The sequence below is a fragment of the Rhododendron vialii genome, chromosome 6a (assembly GCF_030253575.1).
Source record: "Rhododendron vialii isolate Sample 1 chromosome 6a, ASM3025357v1".
Taxonomy (NCBI): Eukaryota; Viridiplantae; Streptophyta; class Magnoliopsida; order Ericales; family Ericaceae; genus Rhododendron; species Rhododendron vialii.
The window spans coordinates 24177724-24197984 of NC_080562.1; the positions used below are offsets into that span (position 1 = coordinate 24177724).

General features: G+C 37.6%; 2 protein-coding genes across 5 annotated transcripts in view; one reads left to right on the plus strand and one right to left on the minus strand.

The window, feature by feature from the left end:
• Positions 1-533: 533 nt before the first annotated feature.
• On the minus strand, positions 534-7519 carry LOC131329102 (uncharacterized protein At4g08330, chloroplastic). 4 transcript variants are annotated; one of them, XM_058362176.1, is made up of 4 exons: positions 7009-7518; positions 4003-4439; positions 3750-3848; positions 534-1185 (listed from the first exon to the last, which is right to left on the minus strand). In XM_058362176.1, exons 3-4 carry the CDS (start codon positions 3782-3784, stop codon positions 789-791), a joined length of 432 nt encoding a protein of 143 aa, XP_058218159.1. In that variant the 5' UTR covers positions 3785-3848; positions 4003-4439; positions 7009-7518; the 3' UTR covers positions 534-788. The 4 variants fall into 4 exon arrangements, with proteins under 4 accessions (XP_058218159.1, XP_058218160.1, XP_058218157.1 ...); XM_058362177.1 differs by lacking the exon at positions 4003-4439 and having other exon boundaries at positions 7009-7027; XM_058362174.1 differs by lacking the exons at positions 3750-3848; positions 4003-4439 and having other exon boundaries at positions 534-1198; positions 7009-7519.
• A 217-nt stretch (positions 7520-7736) lies between these two features.
• LOC131329104 (chlorophyllide a oxygenase, chloroplastic) overlaps positions 7737-20261 on the plus strand; it is a 47290-nt gene continuing 34765 nt past the window's right edge. The window contains exon 1 of the mRNA XM_058362183.1: positions 7737-7745. The gene's annotated coding sequence lies outside the window, so the exon portion shown is untranslated. The remainder of the gene's footprint in view (positions 7746-20261) is intronic.

Sequence of the window (20261 nt, forward strand, 5' to 3'; positions counted from 1 at the left end):
TATCAATAACAAAAGAATAATAGGGTTCTTCTACTACCTACTCGTTTTTTGAATCCAACTGCAAAATTAATAAGCAAATTTCAGGTATTCTACATCTTCTCATTTTTTTTAAGTGAACCGCAAGACATAAATTATCTTCCTTCACACCATTCTTTTCCCCTTCATTTTCTTTTCATTCGAGGATCGAAATCCAAGATCCAAATATAAGATAGCTTCTAGAAATCAAAATTCAACATTCAAGCATAGCTAGCCGCAAGAACAAATTAAAAGAAAAAAATAACAAAATCCAAACATGGCCTAAAGGTAGTGCTTATTTTCATCCCCAAAGGCGTTGCACAGTACAAGTATTTGCAGGCATGAGTATGAATCCCAATCCAGTCATGGGAATCACAAGATTCCCAGCCATAACAACTAGAAATGTAAATTCAATCATCTTCTTGTGTTATCTTTCACCCTCACAATCCCAAACTGGGGCAAAATATAAAGATTAACGAAATTAGTCACCTAAGCAATTAAACATAGCATAGCATCAATTAGCTTCGCGGAATTCAAACAAGCTTTTATTTTAAAGTATCTAAAATGCTCATTTACAAGGCACAGCCAATCGAGAAATAGAGAACAGACAATGGCGAGGCACTTAATAATATCTTTAACAAATAGTCCCAAGTGAAGTACTTTCTTTCATTTTTCTACGTTATAAAATAACTAATCAAAAGACAATAAATAAATCTGTTGTATAAGTACTTTCTTCCATTTGGTGGATTCAGTTGGAACGTTATACCGGTACATTACACAGCAAGTGGAATACCAACTTCTCCAGACGAGGAAGGCTGCAAAGCACGGATTCTGACATCGTATTTTCTACGGCTGGAGATTTCACTGCCTGAGGCAGAATCCAAACCATCAGATACAAGTGGGTAAGCCGAATCGTGATCATCGTAAGCCATTCCAATGAGGTTGCCGCATTTCCGGCATAGAAGCTTTGTTCTCCGACGGAACAAACCCCAAGAGTTCTTGGAAATGAACGGACCACATCTCAATTCTTCTACTTGAGTAAACCTGCTCTCGTCGATGTAGAAGAATGATATGATCCCTCGCTTTATGGATTTTCCGTATTTTGAACCGATGGTAGATGTATTCCGACCAGAGGAGCTCAGGTTCAATTCATGCCCACAACTGCCACAGCTGCATGGAGAAACTAAATTGTGATTGGAAGTGTGAAGCGATCACTCTCCTCATAGATGTAGTCCACTGAAATCATGATAAATGTTAAAATACACCCCATATTATTGAAGCAATTGTACGCCTAAAGAATGCAAATGGAGCAAATTAAGTCGCATCAATTCCCATTTGTGAGTTGGTCTTCTTCATTGTAGCATTTAGGATAGCTGTACATGCCACCAAATACTACCCAGTTGCTTATATGCCGGGAACAACTGAATGAATGAATTGCAAACCACAAGCAACTCTCTCTACTTTTCTTTCCTACCCCCCCCCCTCTTCAATTTTGATCTGCTCTTCTTTTCCCATTTTCAAAAATTAATCGGCGGGTAACAAGACGGTGGAAGCACTGGTGCTGGTGGTTTTTGCCGGTGTTATGGATCTCGACGGATGGGTCTTCTCCAGATCGTTTATGGGGGCTGACTTGGGGGTTTCTCAGCAATCGCTTTTGCGCGACCCATGTTATGAGCCCTCTCTGTATTTGATTCGGTAAAGTAAGAGGGAAGGGAAAAGGTTGGACCTTTTGTCACATAATCCTTTCAAATGTCTTTCGTTCCTACTTTCAATCTTCGCACCGCACTCGCGCTTTCAATCCTCACTCTCAAAAAATTTAGTAGTTTGAGATGTGATTCAAAGACACTTTCACGGTCACCCTCACGCTCCCACTCGCGCAAGCGCACACAAATTTTGTGACTGTTAGACCTTTATAAAGTGAAATAAAAAAATTACTAATAAAATCTAATTAGTTAGTAATTGTAACGACCCGCGCCACGTGCTCCAGCAACTTCCACTCACCAAGCGATGTAGGAGAGATACCCGTTTTAGCACATCAAGCTCGTCTCATGGGGAACCCGCTCAAGCACGACAAACATCTCAAACTCCTCACTTGTCGGGCCCACCCAAACACGTCTCCTCGCGGGACCCGACCTACACTTCTGGTGGGTGTAGGCTCTGATAACACCGGTAACAACCCGTGCCAACTCAACTACTTACTCTTAGCCTAACAACATGGCTCAAAAGGTCAACCACAGGCTATACAGTAGTTGTTCGCAATCGTTTATATATTACCTCTATTTCCCTTTTTTCCCCGATGTGTGACATTATAGCAATGGTTGTTAAATCCTATGATACACAATACGTATCCTACAATTCATATCGTCTCCTTTCAAAAACTATATGTATCCCACCCTGTATCATTTTTGTATAAATATCTTACGATACATTCACATATCTCAATTCGGTACATATCCCACGATTACTTATTAAACAAAAAATTATACCATATTTTAAGAAGCAGAACTCCAAACACGTTCTAAATCCTTTAATCTAATTGGGGTGGCATTGAAACCATTTCAAAACACCAAACTCAATCCATTAGAGCTTGAATAGAAGAAAAAGCATATTTTGATCATGTTTTGTATGAATCAGATAAGGACTCTTCTTCTCTTTCCTTAACCAGGGCACTCAAAAGCCTCAATGTGATGGACCCTACTTGGGAGACTAAAAACTTTTATTCCTAAGAACTTATTTGTTGCATTAAAAACACTTATTTCTCATATATACACTAGAATTTTACATTGTAATTAGGTATAACTATCTTTTAATTGTAGATTAGATTTTGCTAACGTATCTTATGATACACGATACGTATCCCGATACAATTCATAAAATAAAAAAAAACGATACACGATATGTATCCCGATTTGAAAAACATACGGTACAAGTGAAAAATATGCCAGAAAAAAAGGAAGTCAAATGACTTTAAGACCATTTTCGTTTTGACTTTTGAGATTTTGGATTTTAGATTCTCTCTTTACGCACGGTCCCCAATAAATTTTCTCTCAATTATTACTCTCATTTCTCTATCTCTATCTCTCTCTCCACTCATTACCCAAAATACCAAAACCAAAATCCCAAAACGAACAGGGTCCAAGTACCTTTGTAGGAGTAGCTTTAGTAGGCTCCTATTACTGGTAGTACTTTTTCCCTAGTGATCACGTGAAAATACACTTCTTAAAAATGTATGGGTTCAATAGTTTTCTTGTAGTGGTGTCAACTAGCGGTAGGTCTAAAAAAATGGAGGAAAAAAAATTACTCAGTAAATGTTCGGAAAATTTTGTTGAATGGCATCACCCCTGCTTGCCACATGTCAACGGAACCTCTGGCCACCTGTTGACCAGCACTTGACCACCTTGAATCCAACCTCCATGTTGCCTCTAGCAAGCTAGAGAGCACTGAAACGCCTAACTGGTCGGTGTATCCCTGTTGGAAAAAAAATGGGAAACCGACACAACTATGACACACCTGGTCCTGCACACGTATGGGTCACGGCCAGTGGTGTATTCGAATATGACATTTCAGGGGGACAAGATGAGGAAATATTTTTACCTTATGAAGATATATAAGGGAGCAAATGTATTATTTTAAACTTAAGGCTGGAATATGAAGGAGGAAAACAGACTTTTAAACAGCAAGATGATTGAAAACCCGAATCTCAAGATCGTCTAATCCTCTCCCTGTTTACGAACCTTTCCACTCTATTGTCAATCAAGTTCAAATGCATCAGATCCGCCACCAGCAACAGACCTCAATCTTGATTTGCTCCAACTAGGAACTCTTCGAATCATCTAGTGACATGTAGAATTAGTGTTAGTTTTCATTAGTTTTGGTTGTCTTTGGTACAATACTCAGTAATATATACATAATTCCATATATGTGTCTGTGTGCGCGTTGTGTGTGTATGTTGATGTTTACAAATTGCCTCAGAAATTGACTTCTCACATGTCCGTATATGAATCTGCGTCTGTGTTTCTTAGCTGGTGAGACCTTCTCCAGAGAACTCCCAAGACCTTTCATACGTACAGTAGGCCTGAACACTTGCCAGGCCTTCCCACCGTTATTCTTGAGACTGATATAGTCACATGAAAGCATGTCAAATTTACTGAAGGCTTGTCGAAATTGCTAGAAGGCCTGTCATGCTGATAGTAAGGCCTGTCATGCTGATAGTAAGGCCTGTCAAATTAGTTTTGAGGCCTGCCAGATTAGATAGAGGCCTGCTATTTGTTGTAAGGTCCATCATACTCCTTCCTTGACAGTACTGTCACATTTTCTACGAAGGATTTGCTACAAGCCTCAACTAACTCCCATATAATAATATCAATCTTCAGTGATCACTCAACACACGAATTTCGGAGCACACTTACACACAATGGCTCTACCTGAAGAGAGTAACAAACCCAGGTGTTGAAAACTTGAAAGTACTAACCATGATCAAATCCATAACTGTTACTCAAATCCCATATAGCTATATTCCCAGATTCGCAAGATCAAAACAACCCCCGGCAAATAATCACAGCCCGGGGCCGTTAATGTATCTAGCTCACACAAAACCATGAAACCCTATGAATTTGATCCAATTGACGTCCGTAAACAGAAACTTATCCAACATGTTGTAAACAAAGCCAATCTGTCACAATAATAGTTCTTATGGCATCACCAGCGCTGACCCTTTTCTTCACCCAAATTTGGGTAGAGATTTGGGTCAAAAGCTTGATTTGGGTAAGGCATCTCCAATGCTAAACCCGTTATTTTTACTCAAATCTATTACTAAATGGCACACTTGTAATTAATGAGAGTGAAAAGAGGGATTGAGAAAAATGGGTATGGGTTTGGGTCTTCCCAAATTTAGGTGAGAAAAAGGGTAAAACTTAAAATGGGTAGGGGAATGGGTATGGCATTGGAGATGGGTATTTAAGCTTTTTACTCAAGTTTTGGGTATGGGTAATAAAATGGGTAAGGATTGGAGATGCTCTTATGTACCAAAAAATTGGCTAGAAAAAATGTAGGTAGTAAATTCAACTTGAGAAGTAGAATGGTAGGGTTTGGAATGCTTACGGAATGGAAAGCTAGGACGAAAGGGCCAGCATGAGACATAGGGACCACGGAACTAAGAGATTTAAAAAACTAGTAAAGAAAAGGCAATAACCCCTTCCACGACTAAGAAAGTTGGCAATGGGGCGGCAACTTTCGTGTATTTTGTGATTGGATGTACAACTTACGTTTTTTGCTCCAATCTAGAACAATTCTTTTATTCCAATGGAAGTAAACCAATTTGTAGTTTTTAAGCATAGTAGCTCAACAAAGAAGTTCTCAATTGACAAAACGGCAGATTTAAAACTGCAAGGTTAACCGAAATGCTCAGGCCATGGAATTTTAGAAGTTGTTAGCTATCATTGAACCCTAAATCTTGGGTTGGGTGTCCATTTGGTTGTATTTTCAACTACATTACTTCGTAGGCAATAAAAACAAAAAACAAAACAAAGCGTTAGAGTAAAGAACCAAAATTGATGCATGCAAATTTCCAAAAAGCTGAAAAATAAAGCATGATTCAAAAACATTGTGGGCTAAACCGTGCAGAACAAATAAAAGGCTATGAAATTGCTCCTCACATAAATGATCAAAAACATCGTGGGCTCATTTTTAAATCAAATGCTCCAAGCAAAGGCCAATATAGAAAAACAACCATAGCCACTATGAGTGGAATGACGAAGGTACATACACAGAGTGCAAAGTGGTGGATGTTGGAAACGAGTGGCAATTTCTTTGACCTGCCAAGAATTCATTTGTTTAACAGAAACACTCTACTAAAACCAATCAATTAAGTTTGCTATTGAAGTACTAGCAATGTTCTAAAAATTGTTCGGCAGTAGACAGGCGGAAGAGAGGTTCCTAGCGCCTAGGTCAACTAGTCGGGGCCTAGAGATTAGTCGGTTTTACAAAAAATTTAAAAAATATCTCACCACCTCCAAAAGTTTGAGTAAGAACGACATAAGACTGAGAAAAAAAAAATATGACTAAAGTAACAACTAAAAAGAAAGTAGTAACAAATAATTAGTCAAATACAAAGTTCGATAGTATGTTTTTATTCTCCAAGAAAATGTAGAGGAATGTGAAAAAGATTTTCTCATAAAAGCCTAAATGGTTCCACGCAACAGGGTAGCACCTAGGAGCACGCATGCTTTTAACTTCCCCTGCACACACTCTTCAATCTGAGCAACATTTTGCAATTATGCACTTGTGTAGAGAGCTTGCGCAATTGGCCAGCTCCTAAAGCATGCACAGCAAGCCTCGTTGTCTAGAATTCCCATACCTTAGCCAAATTTTAGTCCAAAACACGAATGCGGGTCAAAAGGGGAGTCTAGAGTGCGAAATCGAAGTTGAACGAAGGGTGCTCCGGATGGGTCTTAAACCTTCAAGCTTCGGATCAACCACTTGCACAGTGCAATCACGGAATCAATTGGGCGGAGACTCTAACAGTACCTATGCCGAAAGAAAAGGACTTAAATATAGACTTCGAAATCTATTTCAAACTTTGGCAATTTTGGAAAGTTCAGATTTTTCACAAACCGCGTTTCACTGCATGAACTTTGTTACCCGGCTTATTAATCTAGAAAAGTCAGCCATCCAATAATCAAACTGTAATATTCTCCAAAACTAATTGGTTTTGCCAATGAGGCTCTAATTCAACCTTAAACCTAAATTTTTCTTCACCATCCAACTTGACGTCAAGTACAATTATTTCCAACAAGCACATAACAAAACCTAGTTCCAAACATACCTCGTACAAAAAATTCACATCAAGGATAGGATTTAGATGACCCAAACCCTGCCTACTCCAGATAATAATATGATTGAAAGGTAAGATCCTAAAAATACTGTAGTAAACCACTTAATTCAGGCATCAAACATATTAAACTCTAGAGAGAGAGAGAGAGAGAGAGAGAGAACCTGTATGTGACATCTCTGAGGGAGGAAGTACAAGGGTGGTAGCCATCGCGGGGTGATTTCCAATTCTCCATCTCTCTGGGAGAGAAGTATACATACAATTCAACAAGTGGGTCTGAGTCTGACTGACACTACGTCACTACGTGCATATTTTTACGGTGAACGTGGTACCGGAAGCCCGTGATCGTTGCCGCAAATTTGGCAAGAGTTTTGAGAATAGGTTGATTGGAATGGATCCTACAGCTGCTGCGTTATTAGAATTATTAGAGACAGACTTTTTTTTTTTGATAATCGTATTAGACAGACTCCGGAGAGAGAAAGTCGAGAGGAAAAGGTTTGTCCTTCGCTTGAAGATGGAGATGGAGAATTGGAGATGGATATGGGAATCTGGGAAAAGTTTAGGGTAAAGTGTGGGTGGGGCCATTGGAAAGGAGATTTTTCATGGGATGCTGCTTCTCTGTCGGTCTGTTTTCCGTTTTTCCATGCGGTAGTATTGCGGTCTCCAAACAAAAGCTTACGGAATTTAATTAAATTAACTTGAACGTTTAGAGCATGTACACTAGATTAGGAAAAATAACATCTTAGGTATTTTACTTAAGCAAAAATCTAAAATAACCATTGCACCAAGTAAGCAATAGCCCCTTTTAAGATTATATAAAATAAATTTTGCAATAGTGCTTAGGTAAATTTACCTAAGAACTATTCACCATTTATACATTTAATATTATTTTCTCTCTCTTTTAGCCTCTCTTTCTCTCCTCCAACAAAAAAAAGAATAGTAAAAAGAAAAGAAGAAAAAGAAAAAGAAAGTATTATTTTAATAAAGAATATGTAAAATAAATAGTATTGGTGTAGTATTGAAAGAGATGTGGGTAGTTAAATGGAAAAATGTGCACTGTTCACCGGCAATTTTGGCTTAAATTTTACCTAATCTGATATACTTGCTCTTAAGAGCATGTACACTAGCATTGGTAAAATACCTTTTTAATTATTTTGGAGAGGAGAAACTCAAAAAATAGCCCTGCACTAGATTAGGGAAAATGGTAGGTAAAATACATTTATGAATAGGGCTTAGCCACTTTTACCTAAGCACTATTCACATTCCTTTCTTTTTTTTATTGTTTCTTTCTCTCTCTCTCCTCCCTCCTTGGGGAAAAAATAATAGGAAAAGAGTGAAAAATTATATTTTTTAATTGGTGTTAGGTAAAATAGATAATATTGGTATAATTGTGAAAGAAAAAGTTGATAGCTAAAATAAAATTGTGAACTATTCACAAGGTATTATACCAATCCATTGGTAAACTTGCTCTAAAAACAAAAACAAAGCTTGAACACGGATCCAAAAAAAAAAAAAAAAACCAAAGCTTGAACGCGTTTTTGCCTTTTCCACAATCAGTACAAGAGACTAGACGGTCATACTCAAGGATGGACCATACTTCTCACAAGAACCATGATCCTCTCCTGTCATTTAAAGAGACTAGACGGTCCGCATTTTTGGGCCCTTTTAGGATCTATTTTGATGATTGAGACAGTTTATATGGTAGATCTCGTCGAAAACATTAGGCACATCAAAATTCATATTAATCAAATATCGTTTAATTTAATCTCGAAACACATTTATCTTTAAAAAATAGGTTTAGAAAATATTGAAACACCGGATAAAATCCATTTTCGGCGAGATATATAGTAAAACATATTCCATTACCATAAATTTTAACGTGCATACATCAATGGTCCCGATCATTAAAACAAACCAAAAAATGTATGCAATTGACCCAGAAAGTAGAGGTGGCAATTCCAACCCATATTTTTTAACCTGCCCAAATCTGCCCACTTATAACCCAACCCAATCCGCTCATATTTTATAATGGGTTTAAATGAGTTAAAAATAGGTTCAATATGAATTAGAATCAAAAGATCCACCCCTGCAAAACAGTGAACTATAGGTAATTGATCTATTAATCTCTCGCTCATTCTCTCGCTGCAGCTGTACGCCTCATGTACAAAACAAGAATGAACAATTTTTGCTAGAAAAAAGATCCAGTGAGATTAGTACATCCACACAAATATTCTCTCTCTCTCTCTCTCTCTCTCTCTCTCTCTCTCTCCATCCATTGTCTCCAAAATCGATCACTTTGACAAGGCCCGTTCCGCTAAGAACGAGCAGTTTTTGGTGTTGGGTCGGTATATCTTACGCCGTTCCTGCTCGACACATTCGGACCGTCAAATTTATCCACACAAATTCTCTCTCTCTCTCTCTCTCTCTCTCTCTCTCTCTCTCACACCAGTCCCTTGAGCTCCTCTCTTTATTTTGGGCTTTTTTTCGTTTTGTTCTTATTCAACTTTTTTTTGCGCTTGTTGTTTTGTGACAAGTATTTTACGATTTTTGATTCGCTCCAATTAGAAAAGTAAAGAATTATGATTTTTGATTTTTGGATTCCCTTACTCTTTCGATTCTCTTGTCGAGACGAACTAATAGAGGTAAAAAGTTTCTCGCAAAACAAGCAAATACAAAAAAAAAGATTGAATAGAGACAAAAAAAAATTAAATCACTTGACTTTTTAATCCAGACATAAGCGGTGACTTCGGGTCTTCGTAAGTCTCTCTCTGCATACATAGACTAGCCATATTCTACATCAATGATTTTAATAGTAAAACCAGAGACGATTTCGTGTTTTTTTTTAAGGCATGACTTGGAGTTTTTTTTTCTTATTGATTATGAAAGGTTCGTAGATGTGGTATTTTTGTTTAGCAAATCTGAGTTTCAATATAGGCATGACTTGGAGTTTTTTTTTCTTATTGATTATGAAAGGGCAGGTCGGACGGGTTTGGGTTTGCCTTGACCCATATTCGACCAGACCCGTTTCAACCTGTTTACTTTTTGATCCATATTTGATCCGTCCATATTTGACTCGTGACCCGTTTCAACCCGTCCGTTTGCCACCTGTACCAGATAGGATCGTCCACTCCCTTTTAAGACACTCGAAAGGACCATGTTCCTTCTCAAAAAATAAGGACGGCCCCGGACAAATTCGATGTATTACCGCTCTAATACTATTACAATTCATCAATGCGAGTGTGTGTAGTGTAGAAGATTTTATACTTTTATTGGTTCCTAGCATGGTCGGCTCAAGTTAACAAACACCCTCTAAATTTCATCAAAAATCACATGTTTTTCTATCATGAGTATCACGTTTCAATCATTAATCCCAAAATTTATACAATTATCATACAACGGTGAGTGAAGCAATCTTTCGTAATCTCAATTTCATGCCAAAACATCAAAATAATTCAATATAAACAAACCACGAACATAGGATAAGTGAATAAAAAAATTAACGAAAATCTGTAGGTGGTACCTGTACTAGGATAAAGGGTAATACCGGTGGGAAAACAAGAAATTTCAGTTCTGATTGAACGGTACCGGTACCAAGGAAAAAGGGGTACCGGTATCAATAAAAAAGGTGGTACCGGTAGAAAGAGCAAACATTTCGATTCTAATCAGGTGCTATTGGTAGGACCCAAAATGAGATACCAGTAGCTCTTGGGTAAAAATGCGTAATTTTACAACTTTTGACAATTTTCTCTAGGCCCGAAAACAAAGATCAAACCCAACATTTGGACACTAAATCAACTCAAAAACACATAGAGAAAGTGAGAAATCTCTACCTCAAATATTCAAGAGCAATACCCAACGATCCAAGTGAAGCCCTAAGTTGTTTCCTCAAAATCCACCAAAAACGATCTCCTCCAAGATTGAGCAAGCGAATTCTAAGGTTTTGGTCGGAATATGAGATTATGAGGTGGAATGGAGGTAGACCCTTGTGGTTTTGAAGTATTTTGGGAGATCTAGGAGAAAGAGAGGGACATGAGGTGTGAGGAGAGGGGAAAGTGGGATATCTTCCCCTGACAATTGATATATATATATATATATATATATATATATATATATATATATATATAACATATTAGACTAACACCCTCCCTCCATTATATAAGCAACCACTTCGATTCCCACAGCTATCAAACCATTACACTTTATATCATTATTCATATTTGAAAGGCACAATTCCAAATTAAAATTATCAAGTAAGGAAATTTAAATCATGGATGTCTACATCCATCACCAACTCAGAGCCAATTGGCTCTTGAAAAAGAAGAAGTAGCATGCGGCATCAAGCGCCAAATTGAAAATCTATGAACTCAAAAGCCATGAAATCTACTAGGAAAGAACTTCTTTTCATTTTTTGCTTACAAGGTTCTACTACATCTGCCAAGTAATATTTTTGAAAGTCATTGTTGTTTCATATGCAAGGATCGTTTCTTACATACTTTTGAGAAAATCTCTAATGTATTTATTTGATGTTCACTTTTTCAACCTCAACTCTTAATGTGCTATTATCCGATTACGCATTGGTTCTTTTTGTGGCCGTTTGGTTTCTTCCGTGCCCACACCATCTTAAATACACTTGAACATTGTTGTAAGTACCATTTTTGTTGGTTAATTAAGTCAAATGATGACATGTTTATTTGAATTGCATACACATCGCCTTTGCCACACCTTCTACTTAGAATTATTGTGGCAGATACCTTATTAACCACCCTTTTTATGGTGCAATAACGATGATACATATATGCGTACTTACCCTTCTCTAATACCATATTTACCATAGAATAAGGTTAAGGATACCCCAAACATGATCATACTAACTAATCAAACTTACCACCACAACATTGGGTTTATTACTTCTTCACACAAACCTATCATGTTTTTTACCTAGTACTTACCTTTTTAATTGAAAATATTGACGGTAAATTGAGACGTTTATACCACTTCGTAGCTTCAATAAACTCATTGTATTTGTTACCTATCACACACTATGGCATCAATGGTACTAGATTGCTTTATACCTGTCTCAAAAGAAACCTGCCCTGAAAAGTGAGGAAATCGTCATCGACAGAGCGACAATGCAGGCCCCACGGGATGTTAGGGCCACCAAAGCAACTTACAACCCTCCTACGATTTTCCTCGAGCCTTAATTCGCAATCAAGGCAGTATCCCATTAATAGTGAAGACATAATTTAGCCCCCAAAGTTATAAAAATTACAGTTTGACCCCAAAATCACTAGAATGCATAGATAACTTCCATTTTGCATGAATGATGTATTTTGATGATGTTGTGATAGGTTCACAATTTTTTTATTTGGTGATTAGAATGAGAAATGTCACCCTCAAACTCCACAACACTAATGGCTTTTTAATACATGTATGATAATAGTTTTGATAGGAATTCATGTTCCCTTAGCAATGTCATAATGTTTTCTTCTTGGAGCCTAGCTAAACCAATTGCATGAGTAATGTTTGTAGACTGAAACATCTGAACTGTTGTCCTAATGTCATCCCTTCAAATATTGATGAAACAATTGTTAGAAAATTCCATAGTCAAACGATAGGTTTGATTGGCCAATTCGTTAAACCTTTCTTGATAGTGAATTGTTTGAACTTGGTTAATTCCCCAATCGCATCTTCAAAAGCATTTGGGCCATAGATGAAATCCTTGCACCATAATCGCTATTTAGTTTCCCCGAAAGTCTTCTCATCCAAATGAATCACTGCCTATGAAGCACCGACACTCCAAAAGGGCGTCGTGTCGGACATGGGGACACGTCCAAATACGTAGTCCAATAAAAAAAATTATATGGGACACGACTGGGGTCAAACTATAATCTTTTAATTTTGGGGGATTAATATGAAATTACTCAATACTTGGGTTACATCGTCACTACACCGTTCTAACATAAATTTCTACATGACACTAGTCGATTCATCGTTCCAAGCCCTAGGTCGACCAGAGGAGCTCTTTCGTTTCCCTCCCTATCACGCTTTCGATTTTAAACATAAATATTGATAAGTTTTCATAATTTAAAAGTCTTACTGTCACGCCCTCGATTTTCAACATAATTAAATACTCCCTCCGTCCCAAAATGTTTGTCCGGTCCGCAAAACGGAGTCTTAAAAATAATACGATTTTTGCAAGAAAAATTCAAAAGTTTTTTAACAACTTACTAGATATCAATGACTTCTATTAATTTGTGAAAAAGTTTGAATTTTTTCTTTAAAAAATTGCATTATTTTTAAGTTATCGTTTTGCGGACCGGACAAACAATTTGGGACGGAGGGAGTAATACATTTCAATAAAAGAGTCTCGCATATCATATATGCTACCCAAAAGAGTTTCCCACCTGTTTAATTTATAAACACGTCCCCAAGTTTAGATAATTACAACTTTGGCACCACGGCCCAAATTAGTTCAGATACAAGTACAAACATGTTTAGAATATTACAAACTTTAGTCAAAAGATAATTCAAGAGTAATTAGTTACAAGACCATCTTTAACAAAATGAGATCTTTACAAAGGTGATGAAATAACTAATGATTTCAGCTTCCACAAGTCTTTCAATGTCAAGCACACAATGCATGCAATCTATTGCCCTGCATTCGGACCTGAAAAGAAAGATTAGGTTGAGCTACACTAGCCCAATAGAAAAATCTTTACAAATCTTATATGCAAATATGATGATAAAGGCAAGAGAAAGAAAACAAGAGGATACAGCTCAATGACGAAATACAATCGACTCAAGGATGTGCCAAACATTCAAGACGATAGTTGTAAGATATGCTATAATCACATTATGTCATAAGGTTCACAATACTCAAGCAAGTAACAACTTTGACACAACTCACTATCACATACCTCCACCATCGGGATTTTCACCCCTTGCGTTGCCGTATAATACCACAAGAGTCACCGTATTATCACTTCTTGCGTTATAGTGTACACCAACATCTAAGGTCACCGTATTACTACCTTTTGCGTTACGAGACCATCTAAGTCTTTGTATTACCACCCCTTGCATTACGAGATTTCCTAAATCGACCACCGACCCAAACAACTATTTCCTCACTCAACATACAAGTTAAAACTTTCTCAGAACCTCATTCATTCATGAAATATGTCACGACATGCCAACAATATCACAAATATACCACAAATGTTCACAAGCAATCATTCATTCGCAAGTTGCATCTTATTGACAATTTAACCAAGTAAACTATTATTCATTCCTTACTAATGGAAGGCCAACAAGTCAAAAATAACATCCACTAGTCATAGGAAGTCATAATGACAAAACAAGAATCATAGGAATAGCCAATGGATGTTGGGAAATTGACACACCCCCACTCTAACAGTCATAACTTTTTGTGTACTTAGAGTTTTGATGAGCACCCAATATTATAGATATCCGGTGCGACTAGTCCCGTTTTATGTTGTTTTATCTTGCTTTTATTTAGTCTTTATAGCGATATTGCACGTAAGGTAAGTTTTTGTATGTTTCAGGTAATTCGTGTAAATAAGGCGCATTTCGACACCATGGATAGCCCAAGTGCTTTCAAGTACCCGAAGACCCTGTCGGCCCCTTAAAATCTGTCTAAGTATGGAAAATGACTTTCTGAAAAAGTTTCGATTTTTGAGATAAAAAATGGCGGTAATTGATCTTTAAATTTTTCTATGAGTAACTACAAAGTTGCAATGTTTTATTTGAAGTGCAAGGTCATGTTTTGAGTCATTTTCTTTTGAGAAAAAATGTGCAGTTTTCTGTTTTGTACTAAAAGTGAGGGGTTGACATTTTGATTTAATTGGAATCTTGAAATTCTGGTAATGCCATTGTTTCCAAATGGGGGGTACTTTCTTATTTTCATTAAATAAATTAAAGTAAAAAAAAGGTAAAAGAAAGGTTTAAAATGTAGTCTTTACTTAACTTTAGAGAATGAAAATAAGATGCTGAGGAGCTGTGAAGCTGCTGGGGGCTGCCTGCTGAAGCTGAGGCCAGGATACAGGGGAAGCTTCAGCGTATCGATACGGTTATCGGAGTATCAATACTTCATTAAAACAGAGAGCAGGTCAAGCTTCAGCGTATCGATACGGATTTTGGAGTATCGATACGGTTCCTTTTGTATCGATACGGGTCATCTTCGGGAAATCTTGGGTTTCAAAGCAAGACAGGACCGTATCGATACGGCTCTGGAGTATTGATACAGGAGCCTTACCGACGTACTTTTTGACAGCTTTTAACTTTTCATAAGTGGCAACTTTCTAATTTTTGTGTGTTTTTGGATATTTTGGAGGAGAGAGAGAGTCTTGTTGTATAAATAGGACCACTTCTCTCCATTTATCAAGAGAGCACATTATTTTCTTAGGACTTACTCCATTAATGTCTTTTTAAGCTTTCTTAGTTAATTCCTTGAGAACTCAAGTAAGTCTTCCTCGTTTATTGTTTTGTCGTGTATTAATGTTGTAGCTACGAACTAGATCTTTCTTAATCTCAAGTTTATTTTCGTTTCCGTCAGTTAAATATCATGTCTCGTTTTTATACTTTCTTTTGTGCTTTAGCTATGGTTGAGTAGTTGTTTGGTTAAGTCTCGGGGTAATCTTTCCCAATGACTTAGGTGGTTATTTGGTTCTTGAACCCTCGAGCTTAAAATCATGGTTTTCGAAATTTCATTAACCTAGCCATTTTGGTCTAAGCGAGGGGTGTTAACTCCTTAATATGTCGTTTAGTCAAGCGGTCTTGGCAAGCAACATACCGAGGGCTCGTGGCCTCTTACGTGTTAGATACATTAGCAAAAATAGGTTGGTTTAGTTCCGTTTAATCACATCTTTTGATAAACGTAGTCGTTAAAGTTAAATCTTCCGGGCGCGAGCACGCGGTCGTGACTCTTGCTTGAGTTATATTGAGAACCGGTAACGGCCTTAGTCAAGGGAAGGATGATCCCTAGACTTACCTCTTTTAGTTCATAAAGTTCATTTCTAGTCTTTTTCGCTATCTTTTCCACCGTTTAAAGGAAAACCAAGTTGGTCGTCTTAAACGCCGGAATCCACCTTACAAACCTACAATCCGATTAAGCTATATTCGATTCTCTGTGGGTACGATCCCGAACTTTCCGGTTATTATGCTACCGACGATCTAGCCCTACGCTTTGGGTTTTCAACCTTATTTGGAGGCAAGGTTCGGAGGCTAAGCAAGTCTTTAGGTGATTTTGGTGGCAATGAAAAGCTAACTTCAAGATCTTCGAATCGATATAAAATTTGCATGAAACGGACATCGGACAAAGAAGTAATGGCCGCTCAAAGTTGGGCTGAAACCCAGAAGATGAGCAAAATTTCCAGAGAGGAAGGATCGATCCCCCCATCACCAGGGATCGATCCCTGGGCTTGCTGGACCAGAAATGAAAAGGGGGATCGATCCCCACACGATTTTGGGCGATTTTCTACAGATTTTGACAGTTTTCAAAATGAACAAAGGGAGACGATCAAAGCCCGATTCTTATACTAAACCAACATATAAACATATAAAAGAGTTAAATAAGTCCCTACCTCGTGACGAACACCAAGATCTACGAGATTTGAGCAAGCCCTAGCCTCTTTGAACTTCAAATATTCGATTCAAGCTTGATCCAAGAATTTCTGAGCTCAAGAATGTGAATGAAAGGCCAGAGGGAGGTTGATTCTTGGAGTTCTTGAGTGATTGAGTGGTGTTTTGAGTGAGAGGAGAGGAGAGAGAGAGAGAGAGATCGGTGGAGAGAGGGAGAGAACGGATGTGAAAGAGAGATATATGGAGATATTTTTATCTCCAGCACCACACACTCTCTTTATATACCCCTATATCATCAAATCACACACACACTCCTTCATGCTCCCATTCTATCACTTCAATCCGCAATTTAATTAGCCACCAACTAACCACAATTTTCTAATTAAACATTTAACAAATAATTTCAATAATTAAAATTTTACGGGCCTCTACACTTACGATTTCATACATAAATACCCACCAAAAGGATTTTCCATGCACATTTCATCAAATTATAATTCCAAAAAAAAAATGACAATTTAAGGCACCACGACCCAATATGATGTAAGTATGGAATACGAAAGAAATTAGTACAACTTTCCGATGACAAAAGAATTCAAATTTTAGTTCTAATTACATCTTTCAAAAGAAATTTCCAAAAGATGACTATGTAACTTTTCAAGATTAGTTCTCAAAAGTATGTCAATCCACGCATGTCACTGGTTTGTACATTGAAAAATGAAATGATGAGCTACACTAGCCCAGTAAAAAATTTACACAAACTCTATGTGCACATGAGGTGACAGGTAAAAAGAGACGAAACATGATACAAGTGCGACCCACGGAGCAATACCCACGTTATAACATCAAGGACTTGCACACACCCATGTCAACCTTTCAAATTTATAGTTATAGCAAACCAGATCATCTATCCTATTCCTTTTTAACCACTTCCCGCAACGAATTTCAATCCATCATCATGTGATGGATCACCGAGCATTTGGGACCTCACACTATCCCCTACCGAGCATTCGAGACCTCGCTTTATACCCTGCCGAGCATTCAGGAGCTCGCTCTATCCCTTGTTAAGCATTTGGGACCTCGCAATATCCCCCACCGAGCATTCAAGAACTCACTTTATCCCTTGTCGAGCATTCGGTACCTCGCAATATCCCCTACTGAGCAATCGGGATCTCGCAATATCCCATTACACTAAACACATTCTAGTTATTCATTCGATATCCACGCTTCCATTTCAAAAGATTATCACCCTTTGCACTACACAAGTTCTTTACATCAATTGGTTATTCCTGTTTCTCGTTTCAATTTCATGGTATACTATCTCACATCACATCTCTCATAATTGTCATAATTTTATAATCTATATTCATGTGTCCCAATTCGATTGTTCACCTCCTAGAACAAGTCCATAACTTTCATTTCAACCTTAATCAAATCCGTCGAGGCAATAAATATGCATAATATAACCCAATAGAATTAACAATGGCTTTGAAATATGAAATTAGGAAGATTTACGAAAAACTTCACTGAGACAAGAGTCCTACCGGTAGGGATTTGGATCATACCGATACAAACCGGTTCCAGAAGGATCACAAATTGAGTATCAGAGGAAACACATGAGTTCTACCGACAGGGAAAAAGTTCTACTGGTAGAAATTGGTTCCAAAAGGGTCTCTTCGGGAAAAACACTGAGTCATACTGGTAGGAAAAAAGTTCTACCGGTAGAAACTGAAAATTTTCTGGCGATTTTCACAATTTTGACAAATTTCAACCAAACTCAAATACACCAATCCAAGCTCTATTATGGCATCAAAACTACTCAAAAATACATAAAGAGAGGTAGAAATTCATAACTCAAGCTTTGAAAAGCAAACCCAAGAAATTTGACTAAGCCCTAGCTCCCGAAACTTTGAAACCAACTAAATACTCCTCCAAGCTTAACCCATGAAATACGAGCTCAAGAGCCCGATTAGGAGACAGAATGGAGGTGAATCTACGTGGGTTTCAAGTTTGGAGATGAGATTTTGAGAGAGAGATGGAGAATCAAGAGAGCGAGAGGGAGAGAGAGGCATGGACTAGAAAGAGAGAAGAAAGAGGGTTTTCTATATACATGCACAAACACAAATAACACTGACACCCCTCTATTAAAATGTTATCACATGGACTCCCAAATTTCCATATCCTTACTTATTTTACCTCCCAATACATAACCACATCAAAATTCATATCGTTCTACAACCCAAGCATTTATAAAACATTTAAAATTAGAGAAATTTAATACGGGTCGCTACATTCTACCCCCTTAAAGAAATTTCATCCTCGACATTTGATAAACCACATCAACCAAGTCGTGCAACAACAAAATACGCCAACGATACAATGTCAATCGCCTTAAACCCACAACCGTAAGGTTTAGATCAAAGTACCCACACCATTACACCGAAAATAAGTCCAGACATCTCTCTCTAATCTCGTCTTACCTTTTCCACATAGACTTCCCCAACTCGGTCTGACATACTCATGATTTACACGATCTACGACTATTGTGGTCAATGTCTCTACTAAACACGAGTGGTTTTCCCCCAAAGATCTCAGATCTAACGCACCAGCCCATAGCATATTAGAAACGTAACAAACACCACTATCTTAACTCAGAATTCGACATAACCAATTATATAACACCTAATTGATACAAAAATTTAATTCAAATGAAAATCACTTGGATGAAATAAAGTCTTCGAGCGTAAGGGACCCAACTAGTGCAGATAAATTGGAAGAGGAAACTATGCTCGATATTACACTTGAAGTCGTGTCGGCCAAATGCACTTTAAATTAAACATCCAAGCCTAGTTATCCAAAAAGATCAAGGGTACAAAGGAAAAAAAAATTCAAAGTCGTCAATTTGAGAAAACAATTCATAGTTTCAAAAAAAGCTAAGAAGAAACCCAACACACTAGCTCCAAAAATTTAAAATGGAAATGGTTTGTTCAATCTCCCCCACAACTGCACAAGTCAAAGAGAGGACCTTTCTTCCCGCCAAATAATGTATAAGGAAAACACCACCTGATCGTAAGTGAAAAAGTAATTTCCAACAATGAACACTAATAACAGTTACGTAGAAATCAACTTTGACTAACAAAATCCATATCAACAAGCATAACCATGAACTCAATACTTGAAATAATCTAAGGTCGCACGCAACATGGATAACCAATTCATCCCCAACCCATGACCAACCCCATCATAGACTCATACCTAAGGCGTTGAAGTCGAAACGAAACGACAATCCTGAATAACTCGCTCACAATCTCGGCAATCACGATCTATGATGTTCGGTTTTCAATTCCAAAACACAAACTAGAGGTGCAGTAATAAATGGATGTGATGTTCCAAAATCAAAAAGTAATCTAGCTAAAGAGTTGAACGAGAAGGAATACCCCTCATAACGAAAGTCTTTGGAACCTGGGAAGTAGTAGCTCTCTGCTCAAAGCGTGACTCTAGGCCCGAAGTAGAGTTTTTTTTTTGATCCTAGCCCGAAGTAGAGTTTGGCATGGGCAGCGTGCATAGCAAAGCTGTTAGCTAGTGTATCGTGGTGGCTGTTGGAGCTTATGTAGTTTTCCAAGAGCGGTCGTGGTCAGTTTGTTTATCGGTGTTGTTAGATTTGTGAGAACCACTCGAGTCGTACGTGTGGAATTTTGGGGATGGTGTTATTTGAAATTCCGAGTTTAGTACAGTTGGCTTTAATTTTGCTAATTTTAATTTTGCTAATTGTATTTTTGCTTCTATTGTTTTTTACTCTTTATTTTTTCTTAAAAAAAAT